The sequence below is a fragment of the Perognathus longimembris genome, chromosome 14 (assembly GCF_023159225.1).
Source record: "Perognathus longimembris pacificus isolate PPM17 chromosome 14, ASM2315922v1, whole genome shotgun sequence".
Taxonomy (NCBI): domain Eukaryota; kingdom Metazoa; phylum Chordata; class Mammalia; order Rodentia; family Heteromyidae; genus Perognathus; species Perognathus longimembris.
Genome location: NC_063174.1, coordinates 24,894,743 through 24,913,093, shown reverse-complemented (window position 1 = coordinate 24,913,093; position 18,351 = coordinate 24,894,743). Strand labels below are relative to the sequence as shown.

Genomic DNA, 18,351 nt, shown 5'->3' with positions numbered 1-18,351 from the left:
GACACATTTTTAACTATTCAGTAAAATAAGTCACAATATTCTCTGGCTTTTTGTGTGTGTGTGTGTGTGTGTGTGTGTGTGTGTGTGTGTGTGCCAGCCAGTCCTGGGACTTGAACTCAAGGGGTGGTCGCTGTCCCAGCTTTTTTGGGTAGTTTATTGGAGATAAGGGTCTCACAAACTTTCGGGCTGGCTTTGAACCGTGATTTCAGCCTCGTGAGTAGCTAGAATTACAGGCATGAACCACTGGCGCCCCAGTTCTCTTGATTTTAAAACTCAGGAATTTGCCTGTAATCCTAGCTGTTCAGGAAGCTGAGATCTGAAAATTGTGGTTAAAACACAGCTTGGCTTTGACTGGTTATCTTATCTAGGGCTTTTCAGGGTCCCTTTTTCAGCAAGGTCATCGGTTTGCTTATCCTTCGTGTGGCCGAGGGACCAGGGCACTTCTGATGCAGGTCTTATTTCTCTTAAGAAAAGTGGGGTTGCAGATCCCAGATGCCTGCCTATCAATAAGCTGAGCAGGCAGGTCTTCAGCCAAGGCCGGAGTTTAGGGGCCACCTCCGAGGGCGGGGTCAAGGGGCGGAGCGAACGCCAGTGACGCAAAAGGTTTTGACCAATAAGGACACCCGCGGTGCCCGCTGCTCCGCGCCCCTATAAATAGGCGGAGCTGGCCAGCTCGCCAGCTGGCGGCTGCTTGGCGCGTCTTCGGCGGCTTGGCTGTCTACCTTCGGGGACTCGGGCCATAGGTCACTGCTGCCCGCGGTCGCCAGCCAAATTCAGCCGCAGGCCTTGAAACGCCCCGGTGTCTCTCTCGAGGTGTAGCGCGGGGCTCATGGAGAAGGGCCCGGTACCGCAGGAGAAGCCGCGGGGCACCAGGTGCACCAATGGGTTCCGGGAGCGGGAGCCGTCGCGGCCTGGGTCCAGCCGGCCGCTGGCCGAGAGATCCCCGCGGATCCCCGCCACCAAGAGTTCCCAGCCCGCCGACGACTGGAAGAGGGAGCGGCCCCGTAGCGAGGAGGACAACGAGCTGAACCTCCCCAACCTGGCGGCCGCCTACTCGTCCATCCTGCGCTCGCTGGGCGAGGATCCCCAGCGGCAGGGGCTGCTCAAGACGCCCTGGAGGGCGGCCACCGCCATGCAGTTCTTCACCAAGGGCTACCAAGAGACCATCTCAGGTGGGTGCGCGGGAGCCGGGAAAGGGAGGCGGCGGCGGCAGGAAGCGCGGGGCGCTCCAGGAACTTTCCCGAGTTGCTTCACTCTGGGCGGACGGGCCGAATGCAGTCACCTCACAAACCCCGCCCGCGGCCGGGCCCGCGCTGGGCCGTGGCACGGTGCTGTGTGGCGTGCACTGCGGGCCACCTGGGGATCCGCCGCAAGCAGCGTGTGTGTGTGTGTGTGTGTGTGTGTGTGTGTGTGTGTGTGTGTTGCTCCTGGCTCCAGGCACGTGGCATCTCCTCTAGGGGACGTGGTCGCATGGGTGGAATCACTGCCCATCCCTCCGGAGCTCCCCGGCAGGCGGATATCTGGGGTCCCCCTCACTGGAGCGCTCAGAGCGTGTCTGGGACCCACTTTGGCCAGCCATACCTGAGCACCTGTTGGAGCGACAGTTTCTGAGTCGGTCGTTTTTCTGAGATCCCTTGGTTTCTTTTCTTTTTCTTTTCTTTTCTTTCTTTCTTTCTTTTTTTTTTTTTTAATAGGTCCAGGTGTGTGGGATGTGAGTGTTTGTGAAGCCCAGGGTTCTTGAGCTTTCATCACTCTCAGCGGGCCTTGAGCCACCTTGTCCAGGACCTGTGCTCTGACTGATTTGCCACCGGGCTGGCATCCTGTGGAGAGCTGTGATTCTTCACCTCGTTAACTCTGGCTAAGAACTTTCCCAAAATTTGACACTGTTCTGGGCTTGCGAGTCCCTGGAGTTTAGGTGGGGGATTTCTTGGGCTAGTTTGCCTCCTAAAAGCCTTCTCTTCCTTCCCAGAAGAAATAAAGCAACTCCCTGCCACTGTGCCGGGAGGAGTCCCGGAGGCACGTTGGGTAGGTCTGGGATTTCTGCCCTCGGCATCCCTCCCCCCAGATCTGCGGGGTTGATCCCGTGCTGATGGAGCCAGCTTGTCTCAGCAGGTGTGCTGGCAGTGTTGGTGGTGGTGCCTAGGCAGGGTGAAGGAGAAGTGAAAAAGGCCTGTTTGTCCGTGAGCGTTGTAGGTTGTCATTATTGTTTTTGTTGCTGTTGTCTGTTATTGGGCTTGAAGTCAGGGTCTGGGTGCTGTTCCTGAGCTTCCATGCTCAAGGCTAGTGCTCTACCACTTTGAACTTCAGTTCCACTACCAGTTTTCTGGTGACTAATCTCATAGACTTTTCTTTCCTGGACTGGCTTTGAGCAGCAATCCTCAGATCTCAGCCACCTGAGTAGCTAGGATTACAGGCGTGAGCCACCAGCCCCCATCATCATCACTATTATTATTATTGTTATTATTATTATTATCTTATGGCTTCTTTGGCTGGACCCAGAAACGTTTTTATTTCACATAATTTGTGCACCTGGGTGACATTTCTGTTTGGCTGAAGAAACTTACTGCTTTCTCCTAGAAAAACAGTGCTTCTTTGAAAGGTACCTTCCCAGCCTGTTCTTGTCATTTCCCTGAAAGAATGTGGAGCAACTCAGAATACATCTGAAAAGAATAAAGTCATTTCTGCCCAGTCTTCCCCACCCCCAAGGAAGGGTGGGAAATTAGAGTGTGGGAAGGGTGGGGCCCTCAAAGGAAACAATACTACCACATCTAAAGCCAAGATGTGGACCTCTCATTTTGTGCTGGGTTCTGTTGTTTTTTTAATCCTGAATGACCAAGTTTGGGGAAGAGGATCTCAAAAAGTAGTTTCAAGATGCAAAGACTAAAGAACAGCCATTCAGTTTTCCAGGAGCTCAGCTTTGGGGAAGATTGATTGGTGTGCTGTTTCAGGATGTACTGAAGAAGGAAATTTTAATTTTCTTTTTAGTGCAGGTACTGGGGCTTGAATACAGGCCTGGGCATTGTCCTTTAGTCTTTTGCTCAAAGCTAGTGCTTTACCACTTGAGCCACAGCTCTATTTCTAGCCTTTGGTAGTTAACTGGAGATAAGAGTCTCAGACTTCCCTGGTTTTGAACCTTGACCCTCAGATCTCAGCTTCCTGAGTAGCTAGGATTACAGATGTGAGCCACTGACACCCAGAAGGAAGGATCTTACTGGGGTCTTGCTCATTCTGCCTCTTGCAGACATAGAAGGTGGCTTTCTATATAGTATTGCTCAAGAAAGTGGTAATCTTTCTATAACTTAACATGGATTTCACCTCCCCAAAGGGGAAGTCTTTCTCACCCTGACATTGTTCACAGAATTATCTACTGATGTGCCTGTTTACTTGAGAAATGGTTAACAGAAGCTTATCTCATGAGCCAAGATTCCTCTAAAGAGGACTAGGGACTCTAAGAGGACCTCATTTCACCTTAGAAAACATTTTTAATTAATTGTTAATTTATTAATAAGACGTCCACAGTCATAGAGACAGAAAGATTAGTGTCTGCCCACAGGGAAAGAAGGAAGAATGGGGAATGGATATGAGGTTTCCCTTAGGGTGATGCAAATGATCACTAGTGTAATGATGGCCGAGAATGCTATGGAATTGCACACTTCAGAATGGTGAAAGGGGGGATGGGAATATGGCCTAGTGGCAAGAGTGTTTGTAAAACCCTGGGTTCAATACCTCAGCACCACATATGTAGAAAAGGCCAGAAGTGGCACTGTGGCTCAAGTGGCAGAGTTCTAGTAGCCTTAAGCAAAAAAGAAGCCAGGCCCTGAGTTCAAGCCCCAGGACTGGCAAAAAACAAAAACAGAATGGTGAAAGGGAAGTCTCTTTATGGGTGTTTTACCATAGGAAAAAGTTTTCAGATCCTTTAAGATTAAGATCAGTAGCTACTAATAGACTAAGTGCTTTATGTGTCTCATTTTGCTTAGTTCTCAACTTTGAGGTAAGCACTGTTTTCTTATCTCCTAGAAAGGAAATGGAGGCAGCAGGGTGGACAGCTTCAACGTCATAGGCAGTGTATCTGCTCAGTTCTCAGTACTTCCTTCCTTAGCCTGAACCACAATGAGATAGGGGGATCTATACACTCTATCTACCAAGTATTTCTAACTGTGATCTGGATCACTAGCCTTAAAAACAAAAGTGGAGTGGTCTGGGAATATGGCCTAGTGGCAAGAGTGCTTGCTTCATATACACGAAGCCCTGGGTGCAATTCCTTAGCACCACATGTATAGAAAAGGCCAGAAGTGGTACTGTGGCTCAAGTGGCAGTGTGCTAGCCTTGAGCAAAAAAGAAGTCAGGGACAGTCTCAGGCCCTGAGTCCAAGCCCCAGGACTGGCAAAAAAAAAGCGGAGTAGAATGGATTAGAGCACTTTATCACATGTTAGGACATTGTGAAATTATTTTAAAAGACTTCTATGTAGGATTGTGTTTGTGTGTTCATGTTCATGTTCTTGGGTGCATGTGCATTTCTTGTTGTGATTGTAATAAAAACTGAGAGCCTTCATAGGGGAGGTCATGTTTAAAGATTTATATTGGTTTTTATTTTTTAGATGTATGGTTAAAAAGAGGACAGTGAGAAGACAGGAAGAATGATGTGGAACCTGAAGGAATGGACCTGAAATGGTGGTGGTCCTTGTCTTGGATGGGAGAGAATAAGGCTACTGGTGGATATGGGAGTCAGTGACACATTTTTAAATCCATAGAAAATAAGAAGAGTGACAGAGAAAACAATCCTGAACAGTCCTAACTGTCAATTGATTTTGAGACATTAAGTCAATGACTACTGTAGCTTGTTTCTAAATAGGAATAAACTTTGCAACTCATTTTCTTTTGGCAGTACTGAGACTGAAGTTAGGACTTCAGGCTTGCGACTCCTTTGCTTTGGTTATTTTCAAGGAGAGTCTTGATTTCTGATTTGGTCTTCCTACTTGTAAGCACCACTGTGCCCAGCCATTGTGCGAGCAGGACCCAGCCATTGGTTGAAATGAATCTTATGAACCTTTATGTCCAGGCTGGCCATGAACCACGATCTTCCAATCTCTTCCTAAGTAGCTAAGTTTCTTAGGGATAGGGAATATATGGTTTGACGATTGTACAAATCATCTGGTTTGGCTCTGCCAGAGGCAACCAGAGGTAGGACTTAAAATTCAATAAGGAGCTTTTTTCATAGCAATATCAATAACAGATAACATCACACACCAAATGGACCTTTCTTTTGCTAGGCAAGGTTTCATACCACTGAGTTACTTCGCCAGTCCCAGTACTCTTCTTTTTCTTTTCCAATACTGGGGCTTGAACTCAGTGCCTGAGTGCTAACCCTTAGCTTTTCCACTTAAGGCTGGTGGTGCTTTACCACTTGAGCCATAGTTCTACTCCTGGCTTTTTGGTGTTTAGTAGGAGATAAGAGACTCATGGACATTTCTTCCCAGGCTGACTTTGAACCTCTATTCTCTGACTTCAGCCTCCTGAATAGTATGAGGCACAGTCCCCAGCCCACCTGATATTAATTTAATTATATTCACAACACTGTTTCTAGTAAGATCAAGTTATAAGGTACTTGAGGTTTAGTATGTTAATATAATTTTTTGGGAGGGGAACAGTTTGACTCATACAAGTACTAAGTACTAAATAAGACTAAATAATAGTAGTTTTACTAAATAATATAGTTTTGATTTTTTAAAAAGTATTGAGTGCTAGGTACTAAATGCTGAGAACAGAATGAGCAATGTTGAGTGTGGTTTCTGCCTTCAATGGAATGGTAAGCCTCTCAGAGGAAAGGGACATTAGAGAATCTCAGGAATGAGAAATGTGATGACAGAAACACAGCTCAGTGAGAGCATTTAGCAAAGGAACTTGATCTGCTGGGAGATTGGCTGGGACAAGTGACCCTTGAGCTGAGTGAGGTCTGAATAACTAATACTCTGATTATTCACTAGGTATTAGGTCCTGTTTTGATCTTGCTGATCTTCACAGCTGCCTTATAGAGCAGCTAATATTTCCATTGTATAAACAAGGAAACTGAAGTGCAAAAGAACTTCTTCCTGCAGATAGTTTCCTGAAAAATAACAGAGCTAGGATGATGACAGTGAGAATCATCATGATCTCTGACTTATATTTCATTTGACCATGATGTTTACTAAGCTATTAGAATCTCCCCTCTTTTGTATTTTTCTGCTGTTTTCTTTGTCTAGCTTTACAAAATTCATATTCTGGCATCCTTCCTTTCCCCAGGACTCATTTGCAGGAGATACTTTGTCATCTGAGTCCAGCATTTGGTTGAATCAGTCTGCAGTATTAAAATGCACCAGAAGAGGGCCACTGTCTAATCATTGGATCCTTGTTTAGGAATCTTGGATTATATGAGCAGTTCTTCATTCCAGATGACGTAAATACATGTTTTCTAGTCAGGTGTAAATTCTCTATCAAGTGTATGGTAATTACATTAGGGGATAATCTAGACTGAATTAATGAAGGAAAATCATTTGAGGGACATCTGCTATAGTCTAGGCTGGGAGAATACTCAAGTGCTAGAATTTTGTCTTGCTATTATAACCTTCAAAGCTAGGTCTTAGAGAGAAGAGGGTTTGTCCACTTCATCTTTGTATCTTTAGCAAATTGCTCAGTACATGTAGTGGGCTTGATGAACAGCAGAATGGATTTCTGAAGGATGGAAACCCCTTCTTAATTTAGCATCATGTTAGGATTGTAAGTTTTTATTCTGTTGTACACATGTTCAAACATACATTAAACATGTGTAAAGAGCGTTTGGGTCCCTGTGGTACAGCTTCAATGGTAATCCCACGCCCTGGGGTCTGTCTACTTTGTCCCTCCCACCCATAACCCTTCTCACAGAAATATGTCAGTATGATTTCTATAAATCACAGAAATCAATGAAAATCATTTCACAGATAAGTACTTCACCATTTTTCTGCACTTAACAGTAACTCTTTAATATCAAATACCTAGCAAGTGTTTTTACTTCTCTAATTTTCTCACAGGCTACTTTTTTTTTCCTTTTGTTGGTCTTGGGGCTTGAAATCTGGACCTGGGCACTATTCCTGAGTTCTTTTTCTCAAAGCTAGAGCATTTTCACTCCACTTCCAGTTTTCTGGTGGTTAATTGAAGAGTCTCATAGACTTTGCTGCTTGTGCTGGCTTTGAACTGCAATCCTCAGATCTCAGCCTCCTGAGTTAGCTAGAATTACAGGCATGAGCCACCAGTGCCCAGCTCACAGGTTCTTTTAGTAAGTTAATGTCTGAATAGAGATCCAAATAAAATGTACACATTGAACTGTAGAAGTCTCCTTAGAGTTGTTTTAATTCATTACAGTATGTACTTCATTTTCAAGTCCCTAATAATAAATTGACAGAACAGGGGCATTTGTTTTGTGGAAGTTTCTACATTCTTGGATTTGCTTATTTTATTCTCTGATATAGTTAAACATGCCCCTTTAACTCCTATATTGCTCATACACAGAAATTAGACTTAGAGACCAGCTAACTTCACTGAAACCCTTAAATTTAGTCAAGAGTACTTCAGAGGTGGGGGGCTGGACATCTATCTGGCAGTAGCTAAAATATCCAGTTATTTTTACTTTCTGCACTTTTTCCCTCTTTCACTAGTATTGGGACTTGAACACTCGGCCTTGTACTTGCCAGGCAGGCACTCTACTACTTGAGCCACACTTCTGTGTGTGTGTGTGTGTGTGTGTGTGTGTGTTTGTGTGTTTGTGTTTTCCCAAGACAGGCCTCAGATCACTGGGTTTACAGTTACATACCATCATGCCTGGCTAATTAGTGAGATGAAAAGCTTGCTAACTTTTTTGCCTATGCTAGGTTTGGACCATGATGCTCAGATCTCAGCCTCCTGAGTAGCTAGGATATTTATAGGTGTGAACCACCAGTACCCAGCCAGGTTGAAGATTTAAATTTGTGACAGTTGAAGCTAAGAAAGTGGCTGAATTCTTCAGAGGTGGAACTCAGTGGAGAGGGATGAGTGTCTCAACTATAGATGTCTGCATTTAGTTAGAAAAGGGTGACAGAAAAACTCAAGAACAGTCTTTTTTTATTTGCATTTCTTTTTTTATTATTTTTTATTCAAATTTTTATTATCAAACTGATGTACAGAGAGGTTACAGTTTCATACGTTAGGCATTGGATACATTTCTTGTACTGTTTGTTACCTTGTCCCTCATACCCCCTCAAGAACAGTCTTAAAGGAAGGCACTTAGAGCCAGGATAGCCAAGAGTATAATTGTTGGGGAAAACAGTTTTAAAAGGAAGATATCTGCAACTAGAGTTCTTTGGTTCTAAAAATCTGAGAAAAATCCATCTTTTCAGGCTTTCATCCTTGGTCTAATCCTCTGTGGTTGTGGAGTCATGAAGGAGGCAGGATTGTCCTGTCCAGGGCCTGTGGAAGGCAGGTCTTGCAGAGGGAAGTACAGGGTACAGCCAGTGAAATAGCACACACTCTGCTGCCTGCCCTACTGGAACTCCCTTCTGCATTCAGTTCCAAAGATGCCTCTTCCATCCAGCAACTCCTCTTCAAAGGAAAACTAGTCGAGTCCAGCCCAATAAATTGCATCCAGAGGCAACAGGATGGAGATGTGTGATTATTCTATAATCTATTCATTCTTCTCTATCTTACACCTTATAAGACATCTGGTGTTCAGTAATAGGAGATAAAAAACAGGTAGTTATTACATATGTTAAACTTTTTAATACTTTGAGTTTTAGTAATTATAGCATAAAAATTATAATGATGCATTTAGAGAGTATATAGTGGTATTATGGTGTATATATTATGTGGGATGGTTAGTCAAGCTATTAGACAAGATGTCTTGGGACATTGTCTTCAACCAAATAACCTGGTGTTTGAAATCCTCAAGACTATCAACTGTGTGACTTATTCACTGTGCCTCAGTTGTCTTATCTGAGAAACAGGAATATTAATCATATACAACATCCCACTGGGCTAGTTTGAGGATTCAGTGGGCTTATGTGTCTATTGAATGCTAAGGAAGCAGGCGTTACTTCACTAAGCCCAGTGTCTTCGAGGTTCATTCATACTGACATCATTTTACTAGGCAAAAACCTGTGTCATTCTTGTTTGTCTTAGTAATATATTCCATATTCTTGTGTGTGGGGGGAGCTGATGGGGGTTTGAACTCAGGGCTTGGGCCTGGGCTCTTTTGCTCAAGGTTAGCAATCTACCATTGGAGCCACAGCTCTCCTGGCTTTTTTGTGGTTAACTGGAGATATAAATCTTATAGACTTTCCTGCCCAGGCTGGCTTCAACCACCATCCTTAGATCTCAGCTTCTTGAGTAGCTAGGATTACAGGCAGAGCCATTACCATTGCCAATTTTATATGTTCTTCATAAGTGCTGTGCTTGTTGTAGGGAGTACAGCTGACTCCATCTTGATTAGGGAAACATGGTAGGAAATGTTGGGGGGAGTAGATAGGTCCACTGACTGTCAAATTCTTCTTCTGTAAATGGCTTGCTTAACTTGTTGTTGCTTGCTCTACCCTGTGTGTCAAGCCCCTACATCTGTGCTATTCTTTTACCTTTATAAACTCCAATTAGAGGACTGCTTGGGGTCACAGAGTCAGCTCCCGAGTCTGCATTGTGTCCCTGGCCTGTCAGCCGCTTTTCACTGTTGCAGTTTCAGCTCCCGAGTCTGTGCTGTGTCCCTGGCTGGTCAGTTCACTTTTTTTTTTTTTTTTTTTTTTTGCCAGTCCTGGGCCTTGGGCTCTGGGCCCGGGCACTGTCCCTGGCTTCTTTTTGCTCAAGGCTAGCACTCTGCCATTTGAGCCACAGCGCCACTTCTGGCCATTTTCTGTATATGTGGTGCTGGGTAATTGAACCCAGGGCTTCTTGTATAGGAGGCAAGCACTCTTGCCACTAGGCCATATTCCCAGCCCCTCAGTTTACTTTTTGCTTCCCCAATAAACCCATCTTTTTGCTTGAGACTGTCTCTGAGTGGTGGACTGTTAGAGGGACAGGGCATCTCCTCCCTTGAACCCCGTAACAGTGCTGTGTTTCCTTATTTTAAAAAATCTTTAAGACTGATACGTTAACACACACAGGGCTGTGTGTGTGTGTGTGTGTGTGTGTGTGTGTGTGTATCAAACACCATCTCTATGCAGGACCTTGAGTTCTGTTTTGTTTTGTTTTGCCAGTCCTGGGGCTTGAACTCAGGGCCTGAGCACTGTCCCTGGCTTCTTTTTGCTTGAGGCTAGCACTCTACCACTTGAGCTATAGTGCCACTTCTGGCCATTTTCTATGTATGTGGTGCTGAGGAATCAAACCCAGGGCTTCATGTATCTGAGGCAAGCACTCTACCACTAGGCCATATTCCCAGCCCTAGGACCTTGAGTTTGAGTTTAAGAGGAAGCAAGGATGATTGGTCTGGTCTTTGCCCTCAGGGAACCCGTGGTGCATTCTCCCAGGGACCCGACACCAAGTTCCTAGAGGGAGAAACACAAGGGGTCCTATGTGGTCAGAAAGAAAATAGGTACTACTGGCAGAGAGACTAGAAAGCACTAGCCAGGGGTAGATTTGAGCTGAACCTGGAAAAAAACCAATTTATTAAAAAATAATAAGCCAGGGACTGGGAATGTGGTAGAGTGCTTGTCTAGCATGCATGAAGCCCTGGTTTCGAGTCCTCAGTACTACATACACACAAAAAGCCAAAGTGACATTGTGGCTCAAGTGGTAGAGTGCTAGTCTTGAGCAAAAGGAGCTCAGGGATTGTGTCCAGGTCCTGAGTTTAAGCCCCGCGGCTGGCACACAAATAATAAGCCAGATGACAAAGGTTCACACCTATAATCCTAGCTACTCAGGAGGCTGAGATCTGAGGACTGAGGTTCAAAGACAGCCCAGGAAAGTCCATAAGAATCTCATCCCCAATTAACCAACAAAATACTGGAAGTGTAGATGTGGCTCAAGTGGCAGAGTGTAAGCTTTGAGTAAGAGCACCAGGTTCAGGGTTCAACCCATAGTCCTGGTACACACATTCAAAGAAAGATAGTGAGATTCCAATCCAACCAATAAGCCAGATATGGTGATGTGTGATGGAAAATGACGTTGGTCTGTTGAGTTCAAATTCTGCCATTTCTTTATCTTGATACCTTCATGACTCAGTTTACTTACAGTGTCTGCCTGTGAGCCCAGCTATGAAAAGAGGTTTTAGATAGGAGAATTGAGGTCAGATGAGATCTCATGTTTGGCTGGTCTCAGACCTCAACACTCTATTACCGTTTTCTCACATAAAGCAGTTCAGTATTTCAATTTAGTGCATTGATAATTCTGAATGTCTGTTGTGTGTCTCATTTTACCCAATCACTGAGGCCCAAGCAAGAGTCTTGCCTGAAGTTTATTTTGTCTTTCTTACCTTTTCTCTTTCTCTCTTTTAAAATTTCTGATTTTGATTTCTGATTTTGCTGATCTCTACTTATCTGGACTTTACTATCTGGAGCTCTCTAGATAAGCACCCTGGTTTAGGAGAGGAACTTGGCTGTTGCTGAGTTCTGGGTTGAATTCTTTGGTGGTCTGGTTAGCCCTAATGCTTCAGCTTTCCCAGGAGCGCACTATTCTTGCTGTGAAGCATGGCAAGTGTGTATTAGTTTTTACTTGTTCTTAGTAGAAATCAGATAAAGCCCAGCCTGACAGAGACCATCAGAAAGCCTCCCAAACAAGAATGGGTCAGTGACATAGATTAAAACACATACCTGTATAGTTAATGACCTGTGGTATGATGTCCATTAGCAGCAGTGAAGGGCTGTATGTGCTGGAGTTAATGAGAAGAGGCTGCTTACTAAGTGAAGGCATTGCCTTTCTCTTAGTTTACTTCAAGGTAGCACTGCTGTAGATCATACCTGTAACTGACCGGCACCCTTTACAGGTGCTTCCACAATTGCATGAGTGCTGAGTAGGTGCCTCTCAGATTGTCCATCAGAAGCAATCTGCCTTCAGCTGTGGGGAGCAGGAAGCTAAGAGCCACCAGTTGGACTGACTCCATGAAAGCCTATGGGTTTTTTGTTTTCCTGACAGTACCAGGGCTTGAACTCAGTGCATTGTACTTGCTCACCTTCCTTGCTCACAGTGGGTGCTTTACCACTTGAGCCATGCCTCTAGTTCAGTTTAATGTTAGTTGGTTGGTGATGGGATCTTGTGGACTTTTTTTGCCCCAAAGCCTCATGGAGTAGCTACCTATGCTATTTTTAATTTCATGCTAATATGTTTTCCCCCTTTTATCTTTTTTTTTTTAAGGGATGAAATGGTTGGTAAGAGAGAGTTGCAGTCCTTGAGCTTCTTCTTTGGTGTGTTGGAAATTCTGTTCATTGATTCTAAGATCTATTTGGCATTTAGTGTGTGAGGAAAAATCCCTCTCGTACAATGGGAAGAACACCTAGGCTGAGCCAGTCATAGCATCCCTGCTAACTTGTGTGTGAGCCCAGACTGCAGGGCACACAGCTGGTCTTGAGAGGGTTTGCAGTGCTGTGGGCAGGTTGATTTCCAGCAGATGGGAGCACAGCAAACACCTCAGGGTCCTTTCAGTGCCAGGGGTGCTGTTTTCCCTGGAAATGGTCACAGAGTGGAAACTGTTTCTATAGTAACAGGAATCTTTTCTTGTGATGTAGATATTCTTTTTTGTTTTTTTTGAAAGTTCACTTGTTCATTTGGCAAAAGAATAAAATTATGCCATTTGTGGGGAAATGGACAGATCGATGATGGAGGTTGTGTGGGAGGTGGGAGAGACAGACTTATAGACCTAGAACAAGTGATGCCAAGCAAGGGAAGCCAAAGCTCAGAAAGACAGACAGACAGACAGACAGACACACACACACACACACACACACACACACACACACACACGCATACACACACACACACACATCAGGGCACATGTGTGTTTTCTCTCCGTGATGTAGATATTCTGAAAAGGTTCTTCACCTTCAGGGTCTGTGGACTTGGGACCTGTAGGCCCTTGATTAGATGAAGGTTTTATTTAGACTCCCCTCTCTATTCCTTGCTGGAGTGCTCCAGACACTTCTACCAGACAATAACCAAGTGCTAGCTTTACAAGCACTTGAGATTTTAGTCTATTAATAAGGGCTTTCTATCAACTGGAAAAGTAGTCATTCAATACGTTGGCTAAGACTGAATACTCAGGATCACACTTTAAAATTTTTCATTCTTATTTTTTGTGGTATAATATTTCCAAACACAATAGACAAAACCATATAATGGACACATATATACCCACCACCTAGACAAAATTGTATAATGGCACATATATCTACAACCTAAATACAAGTGAACAGTCTGTTCTTTTACAGGTAGTAAAGCAAAGACATGTCACTGAAGATTGCTTGCCTTTTGGGGAACCAAGAGATGGCTGAGTCTCACTGTGTAGCTCAGGCTGCACCTGGTACCCATCTGGTTTGCTTTTCCTCTTAGCAACTTACTCCAAGCTTATTAAAATTGACTGTTAATCACATACCTTCCAATGTCTAATCTATGTGTGCATTTCTTTAGTTGTCCCAAATAGCTTTTACTAATAATTTTTAACTCTTCCTGTTCTCCCCACCCATAATACTTCAGAGGTAGAAAGTTATTCCACCTTTGTGATTGTCTAATTTCTTGTTTCCTTTAATTTGTTTCTCTTCCCTCATAGGAAATGGAGTTAAGTCTAAAGATTTATTTAAACTCAAAGAGAATACTTCCAGCGTAAATGCTATGAACTTCGAATGGTGTCACAACCAGGAGACCCACGTTTTAGCTTGAAGATTTAAAGACTTTAAATATTTAAAGAGCAATTCTCTCTCCCTCCTATTCTTTTCTCCCTCTCCTCCCCTTCTTTCCTTTCCCCTTCCCCTCCCTCTTCCTCTCCCTTTCCCTTTCTCTCCCTCTTCCTTTGTCCCTCCCTCCCTCCCTCCCTCTCTGCCTCCCCCCTTTTCTCTCTGTTCCTCCTCCCTCTTTCCTAGTGCTGGGGTTCAAATTCAGGGCTTCATGCTCCTGCTTGTCTTTTTCACTCAAGGCTAGTGCTCTACCACTTGAGCCACAGCTCCACTTCCAGCTTTTTAGTGGTTAATTGGATATTCGAGTCTCAATGACTTGTGTCTCCTGAATAGCTAGGATTACAAGTGCCTGGCTTAAAGCAATTCTTTCCTTCCTTCCTTCCTTCCTTCCTTCCTTCCTTCCTTCCTTCCTTCCTTCCTTCCTTCCCTCCTTCCCTCCCTCCCTCCTTCCCTCCCTCCCTCCTTCCTTCCTTCCTTCCTTTCGATAAGCATCTCTAGAGAAATTCCTTTTTTAAAACCCTTCTTATTAGTTTGAAGATTTAATGGGAATCTTTTTCCATAAAACTGTTCCCATTTGATTTAAAAAAAGTAAAGGTCGAAGTAGGATGACATTACAGATTTTTCCTTTATAGAATCCAAATAGCTAGCTGGCAAAGCAGTGTTTTATGAATGTGCGTCCTCCCCAGGGTCTGGCTGGCCGTGGGCGTTCGTTCTCTCTCTTTCTGGTCTGCTCTCCTGAGTTCACAGGTTGCTTTCATCCTGTCTTCAGCCTCCATCACTATTTTGCTTTTCTGTTTAAGGATTGGATTAGCTTTCTTTTCTTCCTCTGCTGTCACTGGGCCTTGTCATCCTGTGGCTGACCTCAACCTACCTTAGGGCCCTCACTCTTGGGTCCATAGTTCTAAAAGGTCAGATTCACTCCTGATAGCTGCAGACCAGGGCTCTGGCCCAGAGGCAGAAGACTGAGGTCAGAATCTCTGCTTGGCTAGCTAACTAGCTAGCTATTGTTGGGCAAGCACTGTGTTTCTAAATAACAGTGTCTGTTTCTTCTGTGATAACTGCATGATAATTGTTTTTTAATTATTGCAAAGTGTTCCAGGGCTTAGGAGAGATCATGAACCATGTGTAAAACTTAATTTGAAAAGGTCTCTAAAATGGAAGGGAATCTAGTTTCTGCCCCAATGCAGCAACTAGACCCATGTGAGTGACTGGGGTACTCTGCTCTGTGTTGTTTTCAATGACTAGATCAAATCTGAATCTCCTCCTCCTCCTCCTCCCCACCCCCCCTTCCTCCTCCTCCTCCTCCTCCTCCTCCTCCTCCTCCTCCTCCTCCTCCTCCTCCTCTCCCCCCCCCCCATGGTACTGGAGTTTGAACTCAGGGCCTGGCATTGGCTAGGCAGCCCCCCCCCCTTGGAATCACCATCTTTTGTCTTGTGATGGTAATGAGGGTTCGCAATAGTTGTCAACTGTTCCCCTTGCTAAACAGCAAATTGAGGTGAGCAGTTTGTTTGTTGTCCTTAGTCACTGTCACTAACCTCTTACAATTCTATGCTCCATATGATCAAAATTCTGAGTTTGTTTGCTGGTTTGTTTATTTGCTTATGCTAGAAATTGAACCTAGGGCCTTGTGAATGCTAGGCAAACAATGTACCACTCAGCTACATCCAGCTCCTCTCTTGATATGTGTGTGTGTGTGTGTGTGTGTGTGTGTGTGTGTGTGTGTATATATACATATTTTTTTTTTTGGTAGTACTGGGGTTTGAACATAGGGCCTTGTGTTTGCTAAACAGGTCCTCTACAGCTAGACTACATCCCAGTCCTTTTTGCTTTAGTTTTGTTCTGGATGGAGTCTTGCATATATTCTCTGACTCAGGCTGAAGGACCATTCTCCTACTTATGCTTCCTGCTCAGCTGGAACAATAGGTGCAACATCACAGTTTGGAGGTACTAGGTCTTGAACTCAAGGTTTCATGAGCTAGGTAGGTGCTCTACCACTGAGACACTTGTAGCTCTGTTGTTCACTGGCTACTTTTGATACTTCCTGCTGGGTGAAGACTTGGGCTATGATCTGTCTATGGTTGCTAGGATGACAAGCACATACCATAGCATCCAGTTTCCCTCCACTGAGGTAAAGTCACATGGATTTTTCTCCTCCAGCAGGCCTAGAACCACAGCACTCCTACTCTTATTTCTTGGGTAGCTAGGATTACAAATGTGAGCCACCATACTTGGCCTTCTTGGTTGATTACAAATATATAATCTAGCCAGGTGCTGGTGGCTTACACCTGTAATACTAGCTACTCATGAAGCTGAGAGCTGAGGATGACAGGTCAAAGTCAGCCCAAGCAGAAAAATCATGAGATTTAAAAATCTCCAATTAGCCACCCCAAAGCCAGAAGTGGAACTGTGGCTCAATTGGTAAGAGCACTAGCCTTGAGCGGAAACACTAAGGGACAATACTCTGGCCCCAACACTGGCAAAAAATAAATAAATAAATAAATAAAACAAAAAACAACACCAATCTTGAGCTCACAGCCACACCTAGTGAGTATGATTTTCTTAGGGCGGTTTGGGAAGCTATATATTTTAAAACTCCATATAATTGTCCATCTTTGGGGACCTCTGCTTTGATAGTTGATTCTCTTGGCCCTTAATCATTTGTAACTAGTGGTGGTGGCTGGTACACCCTGCTTGTACTTACTTGGGTAGGATTGCAAGTGGTTCCTTAACACCATCTGTATGAAATTCATACGGAGCAAGTGAGATGGTTGGGAGTGAGTGACAGGTTTGTTGTTGGAAGCTTTAAAAGCAAATGGATGGTTTCTCATGTCAGTCATTGTGTTCATTCTTTAGAACTACTGTGAACAGGACCTTGTTATCACCATCTGTTTTTTGTAAGATCTACTTTTGGGTCTAACAGCTGGATTGTGAAAGATACACAAAATTATCCAATTGAAGAACTGAATTTGACAGGTGTGTGCTTTTTTTTTTTAAAGGATGACAACTTGAATATGCTTTGTTTTGCTCTCTTAGACACCCTCTAAATCTCTAATTTTGATCAACAAGAAATATTCAGAGTAAGTACACTGATACCTGAATGAGATTTGTTTGGCTTGATGACTTTTGAGAGTTGAAAAATGTAACATATGTGTTTAACAGCCTTTAGTTTTATTTATGAATAAATCTGAATGATTGGAAATGTTTTCTTTCCCCACATCTGTACAGAAATCCCCTATCCACTGAATGCCACGTATCTCAACAAGCTGGCTGTGTCATTTAGCATCGGTTTCATTGTCCCAGAGTTGAGAGAAACAGGAAGTTGGCAGTCACATTAGGCTCCTCCCTCAAACCCATCCTCTTGCCTATGAGGATACTGAGAACCAAATCATACAGCCTACAGAAAGCTCACTCTAGAACATAGGTCTCTGGGCTCCTCATTCATTCCTTCTACTTCACCATTCTATACCCTGTGATGTCATGGTCTCTGAATGTCAGCCAAATGATGGTGTGTGGGTAGAGAGATTATCTGTGCTGTAATTTTCCCATTACATTATTTCTATATCTTATAAATAAACTGCAACGAACAGTATTATATTCAGGAGCAGAATGTTACTGAGCAAAGAAAATTTTCTTTGTGGAACTTGAGCCCTCACCAGTTGGTGTAGTACTTGTGGCTGGACCAGCTGAGGATGGGAGTAGCTCCCTGTAGCGCAGTTGTTGAATGAAACATGCCTTGAAACAGAATAGCCAAGAGCACTTGTTTCAATAATCTCAGCTGTGTGTGTGTGTGTGTATGTGTATGTATGTGTGTGTGTGTTGGGTGTTGTGTGTGTGTTGGGTGTTATGTGTGTTGTTACTGGGGCTTAAACTCAGGGTCTTAGTCCTGTACCTTAGCTCTTTTGCTCAAGGCTGATGCTTTACCACTTGAGCTACAACTCCTCTTCTTTTTCCCCCCCCCCCAGTTAAATGGAGACAAGAGTCTCATGGACTTTTCTGCCCAAGCTGGCTTCAAACTACAATTTCTAGATCTCAGCCTCCTGAGTAACTACGATTATAGGCATGAGCTTCTAGTATCCAGCTTTCAGCTTTATTTTAATACCTTAAAAAGAAATGTGAATTTATTTCTCTCCTTTTTTTTTGTATGCTAGTTCTGGGGCTTGAACTCAAGGTGTGGGTACTGTCCCTTGAGCTTTTGTGACCAAGGCTAGTGCTCTACCACTTGAGCCATAGTGCCACTTCTGGATTTTTTTTTCTATATCTGTGGCGCTGAGGAATCAAACCCAGGGCTTCATATATATGAAGCAAGCACTCTGCCACTAGGCCATATTCCCAGCTCCATTTCTGACTTTTTTCAGTTAATTGGAGAAGAGAGTCTCACAGACCTTGCCAGGGCTGGCTTTGAATCGCAATCCACAGATCTCAACCTCTTGAGTAGCTAGGATTAAAGGCATTAGCCACTGGAAGCTGGCTTTTTAAAACACACACACACACACACACA

General features: G+C 44.0%; 1 protein-coding gene across 2 annotated transcripts in view; it reads left to right on the top strand.

Annotated features, from left to right (window-relative positions):
- Positions 1–690: 690 nt before the first annotated feature.
- Gch1 (GTP cyclohydrolase 1) overlaps positions 691–18,351 on the top strand; it is a 45,833-nt gene continuing 28,172 nt past the window's right edge. For both annotated transcript variants that reach the window (XM_048361944.1, XM_048361943.1), the window contains exon 1: positions 691–1,172. In XM_048361944.1, the coding sequence (XP_048217901.1) occupies positions 830–1,172 (343 nt within the window). In that variant the 5' untranslated portion in view covers positions 691–829. The remainder of the gene's footprint in view (positions 1,173–18,351) is intronic.